Source organism: Microcebus murinus, chromosome 4, assembly GCF_040939455.1.
Source record: "Microcebus murinus isolate Inina chromosome 4, M.murinus_Inina_mat1.0, whole genome shotgun sequence".
Classification (NCBI taxonomy): domain Eukaryota; kingdom Metazoa; phylum Chordata; class Mammalia; order Primates; family Cheirogaleidae; genus Microcebus; species Microcebus murinus.
The window spans coordinates 37,581,171-37,599,620 of record NC_134107.1 but is presented as its reverse complement, the minus strand read 5'-3'; the positions used below and the strand labels follow the sequence as shown (position 1 = coordinate 37,599,620).

The 18,450-nt window shown below is 37.5% G+C and overlaps 1 protein-coding gene across 2 annotated transcripts in view; it reads left to right on the top strand.

The window, feature by feature from the left end:
• Positions 1 to 18,450, top strand: part of BBOX1 (gamma-butyrobetaine hydroxylase 1) — a 68,173-nt gene that overhangs the window by 16,432 nt on the left and 33,291 nt on the right. For both annotated transcript variants that reach the window (XM_012744653.3, XM_012744651.3), the window contains exon 4: positions 14,196 to 14,394. In XM_012744653.3, the coding sequence (XP_012600107.1) occupies positions 14,196 to 14,394 (199 nt within the window). The remainder of the gene's footprint in view (positions 1 to 14,195; positions 14,395 to 18,450) is intronic.

The following is an 18,450-nucleotide window of genomic DNA, read 5'->3' as shown; positions in this document are numbered from 1 at the left end:
ATTTAGAAGATTACCAAAGTGTTGCAATTTCAAAAAATGAAGTTAGATTACTTTATATGCTGGTTTCACATTTACCAAACCTACACATAAGGGATAAATTTAGCCTGCATTTTTGCTAATGCCTATCTATCAGGAGATTAACCAGCTAATAATAAAGGGAAAACTGATGCAGAAACAATTACCTCTCACTCTGGCTCCACTTTGCTTCTTCAAGATGGCAGAACATAGAACTACACAACCTTAGGTTTGGAGTTGCAGTAAGTTTCATCATATTTACATTTCTTCTTTTAAATTCTAGACCCAAACTTTCAAATGTGCCCATGGAATAGCTGTAGGCTATTTCTGTAGGGGAAAAAAATGGATTTTTTTAAAAAGTTGATATTATTATTTATATATTCTATTGCTTTTTTAAATTTCTAGCTGAGCAAACTAAATAAAAAAATGTTTAAGTTCTGTTCCATTCAATGAGTTCTCTCATCTCTTTGTTTTCTTTTTCTCAGAATTCTGTATTTTTCTCAGTCTGTAACTTTGCTCTTAATCAAAAATGCAGGGTAGCACTGAAATTAAGAGTGCTCTTGGCCCTAGGTCTTGCTAGGTCTGGGATCTTGAGCAATTTGTTTAACCTTGCTATGCCCCCAAATCTTTATCTGCAGAATAGAGGTAATAATGGTATCTATCTATCTTCTTCAGAAGTGCAATGTTGGGTGAAAGGCAGTATTACACAAATACATATTAACTCACTTTTTATTCATAAGTATTCCTTGAAATAACTATAGACAGCATTCCTGAGAATTTTCTTGACCCTCTTGAACAGTATATCTATTTTTAAAAATGCAGGGTTCAGTTATCAAAATTCCTTTCTCTTTGCCTCTCATAGTCTTTCACATTCCCATGCCTATTGCCTTTTTGCATGGAGAAGACTGATAGCTTATGAAGAGGTTATGGAGGGAAAAATTTTATAGATTGTCCCTCTGGCCAAAAACTTAGTTGGAGACTTTTATCATCTCCTGGCCTTTCTGTTCGCATCTAGCTTGCACAACTAACTCTGAAGGGTAAGCCCACTGATGCCTATAGTCATCTTTCCTTCCCCTTGCTCTGATGTCTCATGGCCTACAGTATAAAAGTCTTCACTGAGGCTTTCTAATCATCTCACAGTCTTGTACCCCCTCCACAAGCAAGTGGATTCCTATTTTTGCCCAAGCTCTGCCTGCTTCCTAGATCACTAATTCCATTCTTTCTGTCTGGTCAAACTTTACCTACCCATCCCACACGGTCTACTCACATCCCATTGAGGCCCTTTACCAATAATCCTACCCTATATTTACATTCATCCCGAAGCCAAACCACAAAATGTATGTATTAATAGAAAAGAAAGTAAGCCCAGGAAATAGACATAATTTCACTGAGAGTACTAAAACAGCAAGGCTATCATATAACAATGAAAACATACGCATTTTTCAAAAAGAATTTTGTTAGGAGAGAAAGTGAAAGAGTATAATATGTCAAGAATGCTCTTCACCCATGAAAACAACATAGTATTATGAAAGGAGCACAGACTTTGTGGTCAGCAGAGCTGGCTTTGACTTTCTGCCCTGTGAAAGTAGTTTCATAAATGATGTGAGCCTCACTTGTTCTATACGTAAAGGAGATAATGCCTTTCAACCTTGGGGATAAAGAATAAGTGATAAACTGTAAAGACTGTGCATAGCATAGCACCTAGCATACTGTGGATGCTCAAAACTGGTTAGATTCTTTCCCTTTCCCCTTTTCCTCCTAGAGACCCATGAACAAAAGAACAGAGGCACAATAAAGAGCATTTGGGTAAAGACAGAATGGAGAGAGACAACCATGCCATTATAATGATGCTTGAGCTCTTCTTACATGAAAAGTAATCATGTTATATTCCTGAATAAAAACATGAGGGTATCTCAAAGGTGAACAATTGCCATGAAAAAAAAAAATCTTTAGTCATCCAAACATTGGTTTGATTCCTGGCCAAACTTTACCTACCTGGTAGGTAATTTCATTTAAATAGGATTAAAGAAGTCAGTGAAAAGACTGGTCAATTATGAACTTAATTTTAATTAAAGATATAGAAATGTTTGGTTAAGCTGGAATAACCAACAAACTTGGGAGAAAGAGGCTTTGTTATCTATTAGTTAAGGATAGCTAGGGTTGAATAAACAGCAATCATCCTATATATTATATGTCACGTATATGCTAGATGCTTGGCAAAGAAAAAGAAAAATTCTAAGCCCAAAATAAGTATATTCCCATCACCATACAAAGGCAGATAATCTTATTAAGATAAAGAACAAATATATAAAGAAAACAATGTGCCCATACAAAGAGGAAGCACAGTCGCTAAGCTCTAACTTCAGTAGGACATTCTGAAAGTTTCTAGCCCAGAATAAACTGATCAAAACATATGATGGACAACCAAAAGGGGATTAATAAAGTGATTGACTTGGACCAATAAGAAAAAAAAATGATCAAAACCAGAGGAATGATGAACCCTCTGCTGGGAGCAAATGGTCTAAGGTAATTCTCCTCCATAGATTGCCTTCTCCATCTCAGCTGATGGTAAGTCTGTCTCTCCAGTAACAGCTCATCCTTGTCTCATCTTTATCTCTCATGCTCCCATCCAATTTATTAAAAAGTTCTATTAGCTCTGTCTTTGCACTACCTCCGCTATTAACCTTCTGTCTGAACCACCCACATCATATGCTCCTCTTTTTCTTCCCCTGCTTTTTCTCCTATTCCCAACCTACTCCTCCTCCTTCACATTTTTTACAGCGTTTGCCATATGGCAGTCACTAAGCTCAGTGCTTAATATGCATTGTCTTATTTAATACTAGGAATAATTCCACAAAGGCAGCATTATTATTACAACCATTTCACACATGAGAAAAATGAGGCTGATAGAAATTAATAACTGGTCCAAACGCAGAGAGACAAGAAGTAGCAGAGCCAAGATTTGACTAAAGAGCATTCATACCTACAGAGCATTCATACTATTAAATATCTCCTATATTCCTCCTCTTCTATGTGTTCACAGCAATTTGTGTGGCTTCTCTGTCACTATAATTACTGCACTGAATTGAATGGTCATTGTTTGTGTATCTGACTCTTTTCCCCACTAGACAGCTTAAATCCAGAGAAATAACTAATATTAGTAACAGCTATCATTTACTGAGCATCTATCATGCACTGTGCATTTATCGCTCATTATACTTATATCATATATCACTCATATATCAATCATTATACCAGCTAATATATACCAGGCACTAGTCTAGGTGCTGAGGATTCAGTGGTGAACAAAACAGAGAAAGACCCTGCCCCTTAGCAGTTTACATTTTGGTAGAGAAAGAGACCAGTAAGTTTGCAAATATATCTATAACATGTCAAGTGCAATAAGGACACAGTCCCTGGCAGGTTGGTGCATGTGGTGGTAGGAGTGTATAAGAGTTAGCTTATGAATCCTTCATTTTTCCACTGAAATAAGAAGCAGTCACCAGCTGAGTGTAAGTATGAGGAAGGTGGGAGGTTTAAGGATAGATAGAGTGAGAAATAGGAGGCTAGGGAAGTATAAGATACAGTTAACTAGAGATTAATACTCATACGGTAAGATCAGTCATCCTAGTGTGTTTTCTTCCAGCCACATTTAGCAGCTTTGGTTCAAGTGAAGATTTAACCAGGCAGCAGGCACTCTGTGCTAAGTTCTTCATAGACATCATCTCATTTAAATTTCACAACAACACCATAGGTTTTTTTTTTTTTTTTCATCCTGTATATTCCAGATAAAGAAGCTTAACTTAGAGAATTTCTCACATTCTGAAGATCAGACAGATGGGAAGTGTCAGAATTCGGATTTGAATCCAGATCTGCCATCTTTGACTCTCAATTCAGGACTAACTTTGACACTATGTCCCTATCAGACGGGGCCTTTATCCCCATCTCTACATGTGCTTAGTAAGTTTTCAATGAACTAGCTTAGGAAATGAAGTGCATGAGTCCAGGAGACAAAGACTTGGCTAACAGGCAATTCTTATGTGTTCTGGTAGACTGAAATGTTAAGATGAATCAACGGAGTTGAGACTGCCAAAAAAGCCTAATTAGATACGGGCTGCATTAATAAAAAATGTAGCAGCTAGCTCACTGTGCAGGCATAGGCCAGACCACACCTGTAGTGTTATGTCTGATTCAAGATGCCAACACTGTCATGAGGCATCAGCAAACTCAAACATGTCATCCAAAGCAGAGCAGAGAGGGTGCGGAGGGCTTGGCACCCAGAAATCATGAAGATAGGTGGGAGAAGAAAGAGGCTATGTATCCTTGGAAAAAAATATTTAGCACAGTGGCTGTCTTCATGCACATCTCCCAAGTCTACCATATTCTGTAATTTTGGAGCACAGAATTAGGGTTTATAGCACGAAAAAAAAAGGAAAAAAATAAAAATGGAAGATCACCAAGGTATGTTGTAGCTCAGCATGAGGAAGAAGCTGTGACAATTGGAGCTGTCTAAAGCCAGCTGCTTCATGGGATGTGTGTGCTGTGTCATTGAAAGATATCATCTTTTCATGGCTGTCAGAGAAGATAGTCACAGCTAGGATAGAAGGCAAGACTGAATTATCTGTTTTCCCTGCCAACTCTAAAGAAGCCTGGAATAATAATCTCTCTTCCTGGCACCTTTTAGTGCTTGTTTTCTTCTACCAGACAACTCTTTTACTCAATGTCTTCAGTCAAATTGTATGGGAATCCCAGCTCTGACACCTTAGCTGTGAAATGTTCGACAAATTATCTAAGTTTCTTGTACCTGTCTCCTCATCTATAAAATGGTAACAATGACAGAGCATCTCTTATGGGGTGGTTGTGGGGGTCACATGAACCAATCCATATAGAGTGCTTAGAAGAGTGCTTGGAAGCATAAGTGCTCAATAAATGTTAGCTGTCATTATTTTTTAAATTCTTTATCATACACTGCCATTTACTGTTTCTTTGTTGTTTTATATGTTGTTCTTGTTTTCTCCAGCTAGATGTTCATTCTCGTTATAGCGCTGAGCATACAGAACATGCCAGGTACCTAATAGTCCAACATAAAAATGTGGTTCTCTCCTTTCGAGCAGCTTAAACTCATTTAGAATCCTCACTTGTACATTCTCAGGGAGACTTTCAAAGTTGGTTAGGGTCATTACCTAGAGAAAAGGGTATTTACGGATTTCTTAATCTTTTAAAATACTAAGATGTGCTCAGACACAATCCCATTTTTCAGAGGTCACTTCTAGTCTCCAGTCATCATTAATAAAAAAGAAAACATTTATTTAGAACATAGAACGTATTACTTTTCTGAAAACCTTCTATGTGCTATCCCTGGACTACACACCAGGGTTGGGGGAAAAAGGAAAAGGGCAATATTGGTGAGAAAATAAAGATAAATCACATGATCTCCAGCTCACAAACAACTTACAGTCTAGTGGAAGAGACAGAGATGAAGTCCTGCCAGCCCCCACCCATGCTTACTTTTCTACTTCATCTGATGCAATCCCCTCTTGTCTCAGTTCTAGCCTCAGTGGCTTTGAGTTCCTCAGGCAAGAGGATCCCCCATCTTCCCGCTGTCCCTTCGACTGGACACTCTTCTCCTCTTTGCGTGCCTGTCTTCCCTCACCCCTCAGGATTTGGCTTAAATAGCTTCTCCTCAGCTTGACCATTCTTAACCACTATGTTGTCAAAAGAAATTTCCCATCCCACTCCCAACATCTGTTTATCATCGTTATATACCCCATTAGTAACCCTCAAAGCACTTGCCAACATTTTTATTTTTATGTATTTATCTATTTGCTTCCTTGTTTATGCACACTTTTCCCCCAACAAGGGAAGCGATCATACCTGTTTATTTATTCACAAATGTGATTTTGCCCTAGCAAGTCTTTCAACAAACATGTATGGAATAAATCAAAGATTCCAACATTATATATGGCGAGCCCTGTGACTGAGGTACAAAGGGGCACCCAGAGAAGTCAGATTCAGGAGGTTTCTGGAGGAGGGCATTGCAGAGGCTGTTGGTGCCCACCATGGCCCCTCAGCACTTGCCGCACACATGCCAGCAGCTTCTCATTGCAAGACCGGGGCTCTCCCTGTCTGCCTGAGGGAGCATGCTTGGCCTACGGCATCCAGAGAAGGCCAAAAAGACCCAGGAGTGGATGCCCAGTTGAGCAGCCCTCAACCAACAAGGCCAGGGGTGTTGGCAGCCTGTGCATCTCAGTTTGCTTACACCCAGGTGAGACACCTCTGAGGTATACTCGACAGTGTCTCTATGAAGTCTGGTGGTGCAGAGCCCCCATTGCCAAAAGCAATAACGCATTCAATACAACACCTTCCAGAAGCCTTCTTTCCTGTCTTACTCCCCCATTTCATGTGAGTGCTTCCAGGGGTACTGTGATACATTTCTTGCATTCAAACCTTATCTCAGGGTCAGCTTCTGGAAGATCTCAGTGTAAGACAGGACAAGTGACCAGAATCTTGAAAAGCATGTAGATTTCAGTGGACAAGAAAGAAAATAAAAAAATCCAAAGAGGACAGGACAGGATCCCCATAGAGCAAACGAATAAAATATTTTCACCCAGCTGCCAGTCTTCTACTAAGGGTCAGATTTTGTTTTCAGTAGGACCCCTGCAAGTTATTTACAGGAAAAGACAGGGAGAGATCAGCTGATCCCCTACCCATTAGATAAGCTATTTCTGGGCCAACAGCTCAGTTTAGTGCAGGTGGACAGAAGGTTCTAAATTCTTGAAATAACACACTGCAACCCAGCATGCTGTACTCATGAATCTCTAACTAAAGAGCTTCTTTGTGTCTTTTCCTTTTTTGAAACACAACTCAGGATCCAGGAATGTGCTGCTTAACCCTGAGAAGGAAACCTGGTACAAATGGTTCCTTGAAAGCCTGTGTAGCCTGTTCATAAATTTTATGGTGTGTGAAGCACATGTTCAAGGAAGTATTTATTAGTAAGGCCATAAGTTAAATTAGGAAGGGTGGTTCATACCTTAAATATTCCATCATTTTCCATACTGTTTATATATCTAGGCCCAAGTGTGAAATTTAAATTTGTTTTTAATGTATTCCCCTCACCAATGATTTATGCTAGTTGAAACTATTTTCTTTTGGTTCCCTGGATAGTTCTGTTTTGCAGTTGGGAAAAAATGGGGAAATGCTTTTAAATTACTCTTTGAATGTTAAAGTTTCTGTGCAGATATCATAGAATGATTTTCCTGGTTGATTTAATAAAATGTAGTATTATTGCAGGGATATTAGCACAAGCAGACCTTGTTTTATTGCACTTCCCCTTACTGCTCTTTGCAAATATTGCATTTTTTACATATTGAAAGTTTGTGGCAACCTTCAAGCAAGTCTTTCAGTGTCGTTTTTCCATTTTTCCATGTTCTCTCTTCATGTCTCTATGTCACATTTTGGTAATTCTCTCAATATTTTAAATTTGTCCTTTATTATTATTTTATGGTGATCTGTTATCAGTGATCTTTGATGTTACTATTGCATTGTTTTGAGGCACGATGAACCATACACATATATGACAGCAAACTTAATAAATATTTGGGTTCTGACTGCTCAACCAACTGGACATTTTTCCATCTCTCTCTCCCCTCAGGGCTCTCTATTCCTGAGGCCAGTTAATAATTCTGCAATTGCTCCTAAGTGTTCAAGTAAAAGGAATAGCCACACATCTTTCACTTCAAATCAGAAGCTAGAAATTATTAAGCTTAGTGAAGAAAGCATATCAAAAGCCGAAATAGGCCAAAGGTAGGCCCCTTGCACCAGTTAGCCAAGTTTTGAATGCAAAGGGAAAGTTGTTGAAGGAAATTAAAAGTGCTACTCCAGGAAACACACAAATAATAAGAAAGCAAAACAGCCTTATTACTAATATGGAGCAAGTTTAAGTGGTCTGGACAGAAGATCAAACAAGCCACAATATTTCCTTAAGCCAAAGCCTAATCTAGAGCAAGGCCCTTACCCTCTTTAATTCTGTGAAGGCTGAGAGAAGTGAGGTAACTGCAGAAAAATAGTTTGAAACTAGTAGAGGTTGGTTCATGAGGTTTAAGAAAAGAACCTCTCTCTATAGTACAAACGTGCAAGGTGAAGCAGCAAGTGCTGAAGGAGAAGCTGCAGCAAATTATCCAGAGAATCTAACTAAGATTATTAAAGAATGTGTCTACATTAAACAACAGATTTTCAGTGCAGACAAACAGCCTTATATTGGAACAAGATGGCCTCGAGAATTTTCATAGCTAAAGAGAAGTCAATGCCTAGCTTCAAAGTTTCAAAAATTAGATTGACTCTCTTATCATGGATTAATGCAGTTAGTGACTTTAAGTTGAAGCCAATCCCCATTTTCCATTCTGATGATACTAGGGCCCTTAAGAATTATGTTAAATCTATTCTGCCTGTGCTCTATAAATGGAGCAACAAAGCCAGCATGACACCACATCTCTTTATAGCATGGTTTACTGAATATTCTAAGTCTACTGCTCAGAAAAAAAGATTCCTTTTAAAACATTATTGCTCAGTAACAATGCACCTGGTCATCCAAGAGCTTTGATGAAGATGTATAAGGAGATTAATGGTTTGTTTTTTTTTTAACGCCTACTGACACAACATTCATTCTGTAGCCCACTGATCAAGGGGTAATTTCAAATTTCAAGTCTTATCATTTAAGAACTACAATTTATAAGGCTATAGTTTTTACAGCTAGTGATTCCTTTGTTCAATCTGTGCAAAGTAAATTGAAAACCTTTTGAAAAGGATTCACCATTCTAGATGCCATCAAGTACATTCATAATTTGTGGGAGGAAGTCAAAATGGCAACATTAACAGGAGTTTGGAAGAAGTTTAGTCCAACCTTCATGGATGATTTTGAGGGGTTCAAGGATTCAGTGGAGAAAGTAATTGCAGATGTGGTGGAAATAGCAAGAGAACTAGAATTAGAAATGGAGCCTGAAGATGTGACTGAATTGCTGCAATTTCGATCAAACTTTAACAGATAAGAAGTTGCTTCTTGTGGACGAGCAAAGAAAGTGGTTTCTTGAGATGAATCTACTCCTGGTGAAGATGCTGTGGATATAGTTGAAATTACAGCAAAGGAACTAGAATATGACATAAACTTAGCTGATAGAGCAGTGGTTGGGTTTGAGAAGATTGACCCTAATTTTGAAAGAAGTTCTACTGTGGGTAAAATGCATCATTGTATTTAAAGAGAACTCTTTCATGAAAGGAAGAGTTAATCAAAGTGGTGAACGTCACTACTGTCTTATTTTAAGAAATTGCCAAAACCACCCCAACCTTCAGCAACCACTACCTTAAGTCAGTCAGCAGCCATCAACATTGAGCAAGACCCTCTACCAGCAAAAAGATTACTACTTGCTGAAGTCTCAGATGATTATTAGCATTTTTTTTAGCAATAAAGCATTTTTTAAATTAAAGTGGGTATATTTTTTTAGACATAATGCTATTGCAAACCTTAAGTATACTGTAAACATAACTTTTATATGCACTGGGAAACTAAAAAATTTGTGCGATTCGCTTTATTGCAATATTCACTTTATTTTGGTGGTCTGGAACCAAACCCACTATATCTCCAAGGTATGCCTGTATCCCTGAAAATCAGAGTATTTTACATTCAGGTCATCATGATGAATCTGGAAACTGGTTAGTCACAATGCTCTCTCTGGAAGTCATGTTTAGCATAACCCAGTGTAGTAGTGGCTCATATTGGGACACAGGTTCTGAGGGGGTGTGGCCTTTAGTCTCTGATTTCAGCAAAGTTCCTCCCCAAAATGGACACTCTAAAATGAGAGCTATGATTGGAAAATTACACACTTTGCAGAACTTAAAAACCATTGTAGCTACACTCAAATACTAAAAGCCTGTAAATTTGAAATCATTTATACTATAAACTATGCTGCCTATTATATTGACAGTCTTGCATTATCCTACAATATTGCTAACTGTACACATCTAAAGGGTAACATATTTATTAAAACAATCTAAACTTTCCTGTGCTTTTAAAACAAAGAATATTTTGTATGAATGTGTGTATTGTTCTATAGTGGAAAATGACTCATATAAAAACAAAAATTCATTAAAACATGCTATAAAAGTATATAGTGTATGCCCTAAACAGATCCTCCTTGAATCCACAAAGCAGTCAAAACATAAACTCAAAGTTTAAATAAATTATACCTTGTGAAAATGGATTTCCAATCTTTATTATATTTCCCTGCCACCCAGCACTAAAACTCTCTGGAAAGTGATAATGGCCTCAAATAAAACCAAAAGGGCACGGATCACTGAAACATGCTGGCATAAAAAGAAAAGAAGCTAGCAATTTTTAAGTATGCAAAGCCATGGTTCATTTCACAAAAGGTGAATAACAATATTATTGCAGTGTTGTGCAATTAAAACTGCTCATAATGTTTTTTCTGCACTTAAAATTCTGACCAGAAGCCAAGGTTTATCTTTAAACACTCATGCTTGAACAAGTTGAGACAAAATGTTCCTAATTGTAACTTGCTCTGCTCTCTTTCTTATCTCTTCCTTCATAAGAGACAGAATAAGCTATGGCCATTCAGACATAGGACATAAAAGTACCTATGAGGGTAGTAGGTACTTTTAAGGCACCAACTGTTTATTTTATATGTGGTTGTTACAATTATAGATTTTGGAATCAGTCACCTGGATTTGACTAACTAGCTCTGCAAATCATTAGCTGCATGACTTGGACCTCTGTTCCATTCTCTATTACATGGTGATACTGAAATTATCTATCCCATATATTTACAGTGGAGATTAAAAGAAATAATGTATGGAAAGTGTCTAACACTGTGCCCTGACTGCTAGAAAGTATGCAGCAAATATTAGCTATTATTATTGTTTTTATGGGTCTACTATGCATCAGGCACTACACTAGGCTTCTTGGCATAATATCATCACATGGTCAGAAAGAACCTATGGGGTAAATATAATTATCTGTATTTTATAAATTAAGAGACTGAGGCACACAAAAAATAGCCAAGAAACTTTCTGGTAAGAGTCCAATGATTCAAACTCAGGCCTCTCTGCCTCCATGTTCTTTTCTCTCTGCATGTCCTTCCTGTCTAATACAGAACCAGTCACATGTGGCTATTTCTAATTAACATCAAATGAAGTAAAAAATTTAGTTCCTCAAATCCACCAGCCAGGTCTCAAGTCTCAACAGTTGTAATGTTGCTAGTAGCTATGGTATTGGACAGTGCAGATATAGAATATTTCCAACATTGCAGAAAGTTCTCTTAGACAGCACTATAATTTATACCAATCTCTAGGCTGGTTTACTTTCAATAGGAAATAATAAATTTTTATAATTATAATAAATGTTCTTTAATAAATCACTTAAACCTCTATAATAAAGACAACACATTTACTATAGGGAGTCATGAAGACAATAGCTATTTCTATCCAGTAATCTATATAGGAATGGAAAACCTGTCTTTGGGCAGATCAACACAGTGCCAGAAAACTAGAAGAATCTTCAATTGAAGTTCAGGCAACCTTTTTGTTCAATGATAAGAACTAATGGTGGTGGGAAATCCTAAAGCCAATATGGAAATGCCAGATGAATGTCTAATAATCCATCCACCTCTAATACTCTATGAGTCCATGATTTCCACTCGAGGTTCAATAAGCTCAAAGCTGTTTTTAATATTTATTTTAATAGTTTGCTTAAGTATAAATTTTGGAAAGAGGAAATGGTGATTTGTTATTTATGCCCTTAAACTGATTGAGTGAATTTTTTTTCCTAACTAGAAACCAAATGATCTTTCTGGTTAGGCAGCCAATGTGCATTATTTATAATATTTATCATCTTCTCTCTGCAGAGCTTTTTGATTGGTATCAGATATTACAACCCAAGGACTGTAGATGCAATGAGCAAAATGGGAGTGGCAAAGCAAACAGCCACATAATCCAATATTCAAAACAAAGATACATCAATTGCCTCTTTGAGAAAAGGCTCTTTCATATAAAACCAACCTTCTTTGATTTAAGAAGAAATATTTGAGGCATTAGGAACAGACCTGGGGAATTTCATGCATGTTAAAGAGTAGCTGGACATCACAGAAAGAACATTAGATAAGACATCAGAAGACCTCATACCTTTTTGGTATCCTAAACATACCTCAACTATAGCATTTATGATATTGTGTTTTAATTGTGACCTTCCATGTTCAATTCACCCATAGACCGTGAGCTCCTTAAAACCTACTGCCCATCACAGTGCCTTGTGACATGGTAAAATATCAGGCTTAATGAAAAGATAAACCAACCAACAAATGATTATTGGGTAGCTAATATAATCAACGAATACCAAGAACCTATATAAAACCACTCTTCAACCCTCTCTCCCCCCAAATTTATAATCATTATCCTGAAGCCTTCATGCCTGTTTGTTATTGCTTTAACTAACTTGTTCTGGTCTAATACAACATGGCCTTTGTGCTGACCCGTTTCTCTTTGCCAAGATGATTTGGCTAATAATAAATTCTAAAGTTTTCTCAAATGTCAGAAGCACTTGAAAAGCAGCGCTGAAAATTTTTAAAAAATTAAAATTAAGGGGAAAAAATGAATAGGAAAGACTATAGTTCCTTCAGTTCTGGTTAGCCTGAAGGGAGAAAGAGCTAAAATGTGAAATTAGGAACAAGTGCCTGGATACCAGTTCTTCTTTCTGAGAAGATACAGTAATTGACTTGGGCCTGTGGAATGTGTTCAATACTAAAGAATATTAGCATAGTCTAAAAAAACTAATACAGCCACTAGGGAGGCCTAATTTACTGTTTGCAATTAAAGTCCCAGAAACTCTGGCTCATTATGCAAGCTATTATGCTTAATAACCCAGAAACTTTGGCAATATATGCATTTATGAGCTGATTAGCTTTTCCTACATAAACACACCTACTCACCTCTGAAAATGTCCTTATGCAACTAACTGGTGAAATAGCATGAAGTGGCTCCCTGCATCTGCATGTATCTTTTACTACTAAAGCTACTATTTGACTCCTTTAAAAAAGGTCCTATTTCTGCAGAAACAGCTGTGCTGACATCAGAGAGGGAATAATTCTCAGTCCACAACTACTGCAAGAAGCATTGACCCAGTCTTCATTCTTAAACTGGGGGCTTTGGTTTTGTTTTCTATAACATGACATATTCCCCAGTTAGAAAAGTAAAGCATTGCTCAGGATGACACTGAGATCACAAGTTCTCATTCTGTCACTTGTTAGGAGAGTTTGCCTTTCCAAAACAATTTCCTTCCCAAGAAAGAAAGAAATCAAATGAATTAGCTAGAGTTAGGTCTCTCCTGAATGCAGTTGGTAATATCTGTATTGTTTTCCTTGGTAGATTTCCATTTCCTGTATTTTCCCTTCCTTGGGGAGAGCCCAGTTTGCCAAAACAATTATTTTTTTACATTTGTTTTTCTTTCTGTTTTCTCAAGTAAACATTTTTATGAGTGTTTCATTATCAGGAATGAGAGAGCTAAGGGAAGGCATTTGACCCGATCTTGTGTGACACTGTCACTAAAGGGTCTATGCATCCCAGGAACATACCTTCATCTTTTCTTGTTGACTCCAAAGAATAACTTGAGCCCAGAGATAGTTTCATATCAGGTGAAATAAAAGGAAGAAAGAGCTGTACCTACCATGGCAAAGCACCTCCAACCCCAAGAATGGGCATAATGTTCTAGTCCACCATTCCGATTTTATCACTTATTTGGAGTTGAGCAATAAAACTTGGTTGTTAACACACACACTATCTGAAAGTTATTTCTAAGTAGTGTTCAGGCAGAGAAGCCCTGGGATATACAGATCAAGAACTATCCATAAGCTAAACAACATTCTCTCAACAAATGGGGCATATTGAATACCTGCTATGAGCCAGACACAGTTGTAGGCAGGGGACATATAATAGATTGGCATGGTGCCAAGGAAGAAAGGCCTAGTTGGTGACTTGGGTATCTCTAATATGACTGACATTTAGTAAACTCCATGATAAATCAAAGATAGACCCTAATGAATTAATCCCTCCTCTGAGGTCATCATTATATGTGAAGACAATGTCATCCCATCTTGTTTCTTAATTTTCTTAATTCACAGAATGTCAGTACTGGGGCTCAGAGCTCCAGCTACCTACTCTGGATTTTGAAGATGTTTTAAGAAATGATGAACATGCATACAAGTGGCTCTCCAGCCTCAAGAAAGTAGGTATCGTACGACTCACAGGAGCATCTGACAAACGAGGAGAAGTTTTAAAACTTGGAAAAAGGATTGGTTTCCTATATCTTACATTTTATGGGTGAGTCACCAAACAGTTTATTTTCTACCATCTCAAAGAAAGTTTGATACAGTGGATTGAAGATACAGAAATTTCCATACTTTCTTTTTTTAAATTTTTAATTATTATGGGCACATAATAGTTGTATATGTTCAGAGAGTACATGTGATGTTTTGATATAGGCATAAAATGTGAATTAATCAAATCAGTAATTGGGGTATCCATCACCTTAGGCATTTATCATTTCCTTACATTAGGTTTCTTGAGCAGGAAGTCAGATGGAAATAGGAGTCTAAAGTAGTATTTCTCTAAGGATGACTAGAATTTTTAAGGAGCCTAAAAGATCAAAAACATGAGGCACCAAAGACATCAGGCTAGTTATAGGTGGTATTGATATATTAGTCTTCTTAGGCTGGCCTAACAAAATACCACAGGCTGAATGACTTAAACAATAGAAATGTATTTTTTCACAGTTCTGAAAGCTGAAAGTTCAAGATCAAGGTGCTCTCAGGGTTGGTTTCTGGTAAGATCTATTTTTCTGGTTTCCAGATGACTACCTTCTCACTGTGTCCTCACATGGTCTTTCCTCTGTGCATGGCACACCCCTGCCGTCTCTTCCTCTTCTTATGTGGACACCAGTCCTAGCATGTTAGGGCCTCACTCTAGTACCTCATTTAACCTTAGTTACTTCCTTAAAGGCCCTATCTCCAAATACATTGGGGCTTAGCTCTTCAACATATGAATTTTAAGGGACAAAAGTTCAGTCCATAACTGGTGGGATGGGGTATCCCACCAGTATATTTCTCCAAGACTTTATAAAATATTCAACTTTATAAATGTTGAAGTTGATTAAACTTTTACCTCCCAGGGCTTGACACAAAATAAAGTTGGGCCCTGGGGAAGTGAAATCAGCCACCAGACATGTTAAAAAGATATGAATAAAACAAACATTCAGAAAATGAAGCTTATGTGCTTTAATAAGTAACAGGAGATATAATTAATTTTAATCTTGGAACAAGAAGCTATTTGCATAAGAATTTCCTGGGAGGTAACATTAATTATGGATAGTGAAACACTAACCACAGTAAACATTTATATAGAAGTAGGGGTATAACTCTATTTCTAATCTTTAGGATGAGCTCCTCACATGAGATTCGTACAATTATTCTTAAGCTCACAGAGTAGAGAGCAATGAAAGTAAAAAGAACTTTCAAAATTGAAAGGTTACAACCGGTAGCACACAGACTATATTCACATGTTTGGTTTGGCCCACATGATGTAGAAAGAAAATGGAATTAGTTGTCAACACTTAAAAACTGGGAGATTTTACATTAAATATGGACCTGACTTTTCTTCAAAAATAAAATCTAGGCCGGGCGCTGTGGCTCACGCCTGTAATCCTAGCTCTTGGGAGGCCGAGGCGGGCGGATTGCTCAAGGTCAGGAATTCAAAACCAGCCTGAGCAAGAGCGAGACCCCGTCTCTACTATAAATAGAAAGAAATTAATTGGCCAACTGATATATATATAAAAAATTAGCCGGGCATGGTGGCGCATGCCTGTAGTCCCAGCTACTCGGGAGGCTGAGGCAGGAGGATCGCTTGAGCCCAGGAGTTTGAGGTTGCTGTGAGCTAGGCTGACGCCACGGCACTCACTCTAGCCTGGACAACAAAGTGAGACTCTGTCTCAAAAAAAAAAAAAAAATAAAAAAAATAAAATAAAATCTAGCAACAACTGAGCCTAAAGGCTTATGTGCCAACAGTCTGCTGGATATAAGTAGAGGCTGCCTTGAAGAGAGCAAAGACTCACTTTCTAGTTTGCCAAAGTCCTCCCCCCTCTCCAGCCCTGCAAGGGCCTTTGAGTTTGCCACCCTTAATCTAGAGGAAGACCTTGTTTGTAGATCAACAGAGGATCAAAAATACTTGATCACTTGCCCAGTGATTAATTTGTAACCCAAGTGCCCATGGTTAGTGAAGAAAAAAAAAAGAGTCTGAATCTTATTCTATCCATGGGCTTTCTACTCTACCGCACTATAAGTGATATAAAAACAACACATGGAAAAGATGCCTTCAGCCACCGGAATTAAACAGAGCACTTCACAATAATTCCTTTGTAAGCTGTTTTACTTAGTTTTTATTTGCCAACAACAAACTTGTATCTATTCCAAAAGACTTCACCATTTCATAACAGTGGCCAAATTTGGGGCCCTTTGCTGGAGTTCCCCAATCCTCCCCCACCACCATCACAATGAGGGTTGGAGTCTTAGTCTTGATTTATGATTTGTGTTTTGTTTTGTTTATACAGGTTTCATAACGGGGCTTAATAATTTGGGCACCAATTTAATACTGTGAAATTTATTGGAATAAATACTAAAGATCCGTTGTCAAAACAAATCAGACCTTTTTACTATTATTCCATATCCTTTACAGACCTTCCCATCTAACTAGATGAGTTAAATCTACTCCATCTCACCTTCCTTAGATAACCACATTTCATTCCTGAATCTCTCAAACTACACACAGACCAAGAAACCTTTACTTCCACCACTGATTACCAAGACCCCTCCATTCTGTTTTTTGGCAATTTTTAATCCTCAAGGATTAACGGAAGAGTTTTGTTGCTATTGTCATTGTTCTTTTATTTGCTTGTTTATTTTTTAGTTTTTTTGTTAAGAGAATAAGAAAAGTGAATATTTTCTCTAAAATTATCCTCCTTTTCTGTTCCTCTCCACAGTAATGTATGAAAGTGAAATTGAAGTCTGGGTAACATGAGATTTAAAGATAAAAAGGGATACTTAAAACATTGTTTCTTAACAATAGCCAGTTTAAAGAATATTGACATTTTTGTCCCATCTCCAGTGATTTTTTTTTTCTTTTTCTTTTGAATGGGAATGGTTATTTGGCCTGAGTCTCAGGTCTTTTCAAAACTCCATCGGTGAAATTCTCATGTCCAGCCAAGGCTGAGAACCTCTGGCTGAGAGGAAGGAGAACTTCAGAAGAGGGCAGGGTTCAGTTGAACTAGAACTTGGGTTCTTGACATCCACTAAGTACTCACAATGATGTGTACTAAATGACATTCACCACATTTTTTTTTCCACTGTGGTTGTGCCTGGATGTGACCTATCTTCATAACAAAACCACTAGCTGCCTTAAACAAGGTCACTCTCTTTCTTTTTCTTTTCTTTTCTTTTTTTTTTTTTTTTTGAGACGGAGTCTCACTTTGTTGCCCAGTCTAGAGTGAGTGCCATGGTGTCAGCCTAGCTCACAGCAACCTCAAACTCCTGGGCTCAAGCAATCCTGCTGCCTCAGCCTCTGGAGTAGCCGGGACAAAGGTCCCTCTCTTTCACATCTTTGTTTCTGCACCAGAAAAGTATCTCACTCTTGTTTGAAAAATAACAAGTTGGTGAGTGAGTGAAAGGAATGAATAAATGAAGGCAATAAATAATGAAAAAGAAGGACTAAAATAATGGGAGAGACAAAGAAAGGAAAGTACAGCAGGTTAAAAGTACGCTTTGCCTTCCAGGCAGATTTTTCAAGGAACTTTGTGACTGTTCTTTCTTAGATGCCAGAAACAATAATAGCTTGTTTCTGGTATCACTTTAAACATGCCTCTTTTAGGAAACTCATACCCACCTAGCACTTTTCCATTCAAGCAGGGTTATTAGTTTGAAGAAATTTAAATGCATGGATCTAAAACAAGAATCAGAGTAGCTATTTTTAGTTCTTGGCTGTCATCTCAATTGTTAAGTAGTTGGTTGGATGAACAAAAAACACTGGATTTCAGCATTTCATGTAGTTTTCATACTAAGGCAAAGAATAAATGTTTAACAAATAAATGTGTGCATAGGTGTTTTTAAAGGACTATAAACCAGCAGATGAATGCAATAACTATTAGAGTATTTCATAATTATAAACCTACACTTAACTAAATCAACATGATAATAGCTTTCAGGACAAAAGTATACATCATTTTCCACATCTGTATTTTTCAGATGCTTATTATTATTTTGTCAGCACATCATCTAGACAATATATTTTTATGCAACCATGTGAAACTGATCAGTAACTTTACTGCCTTGA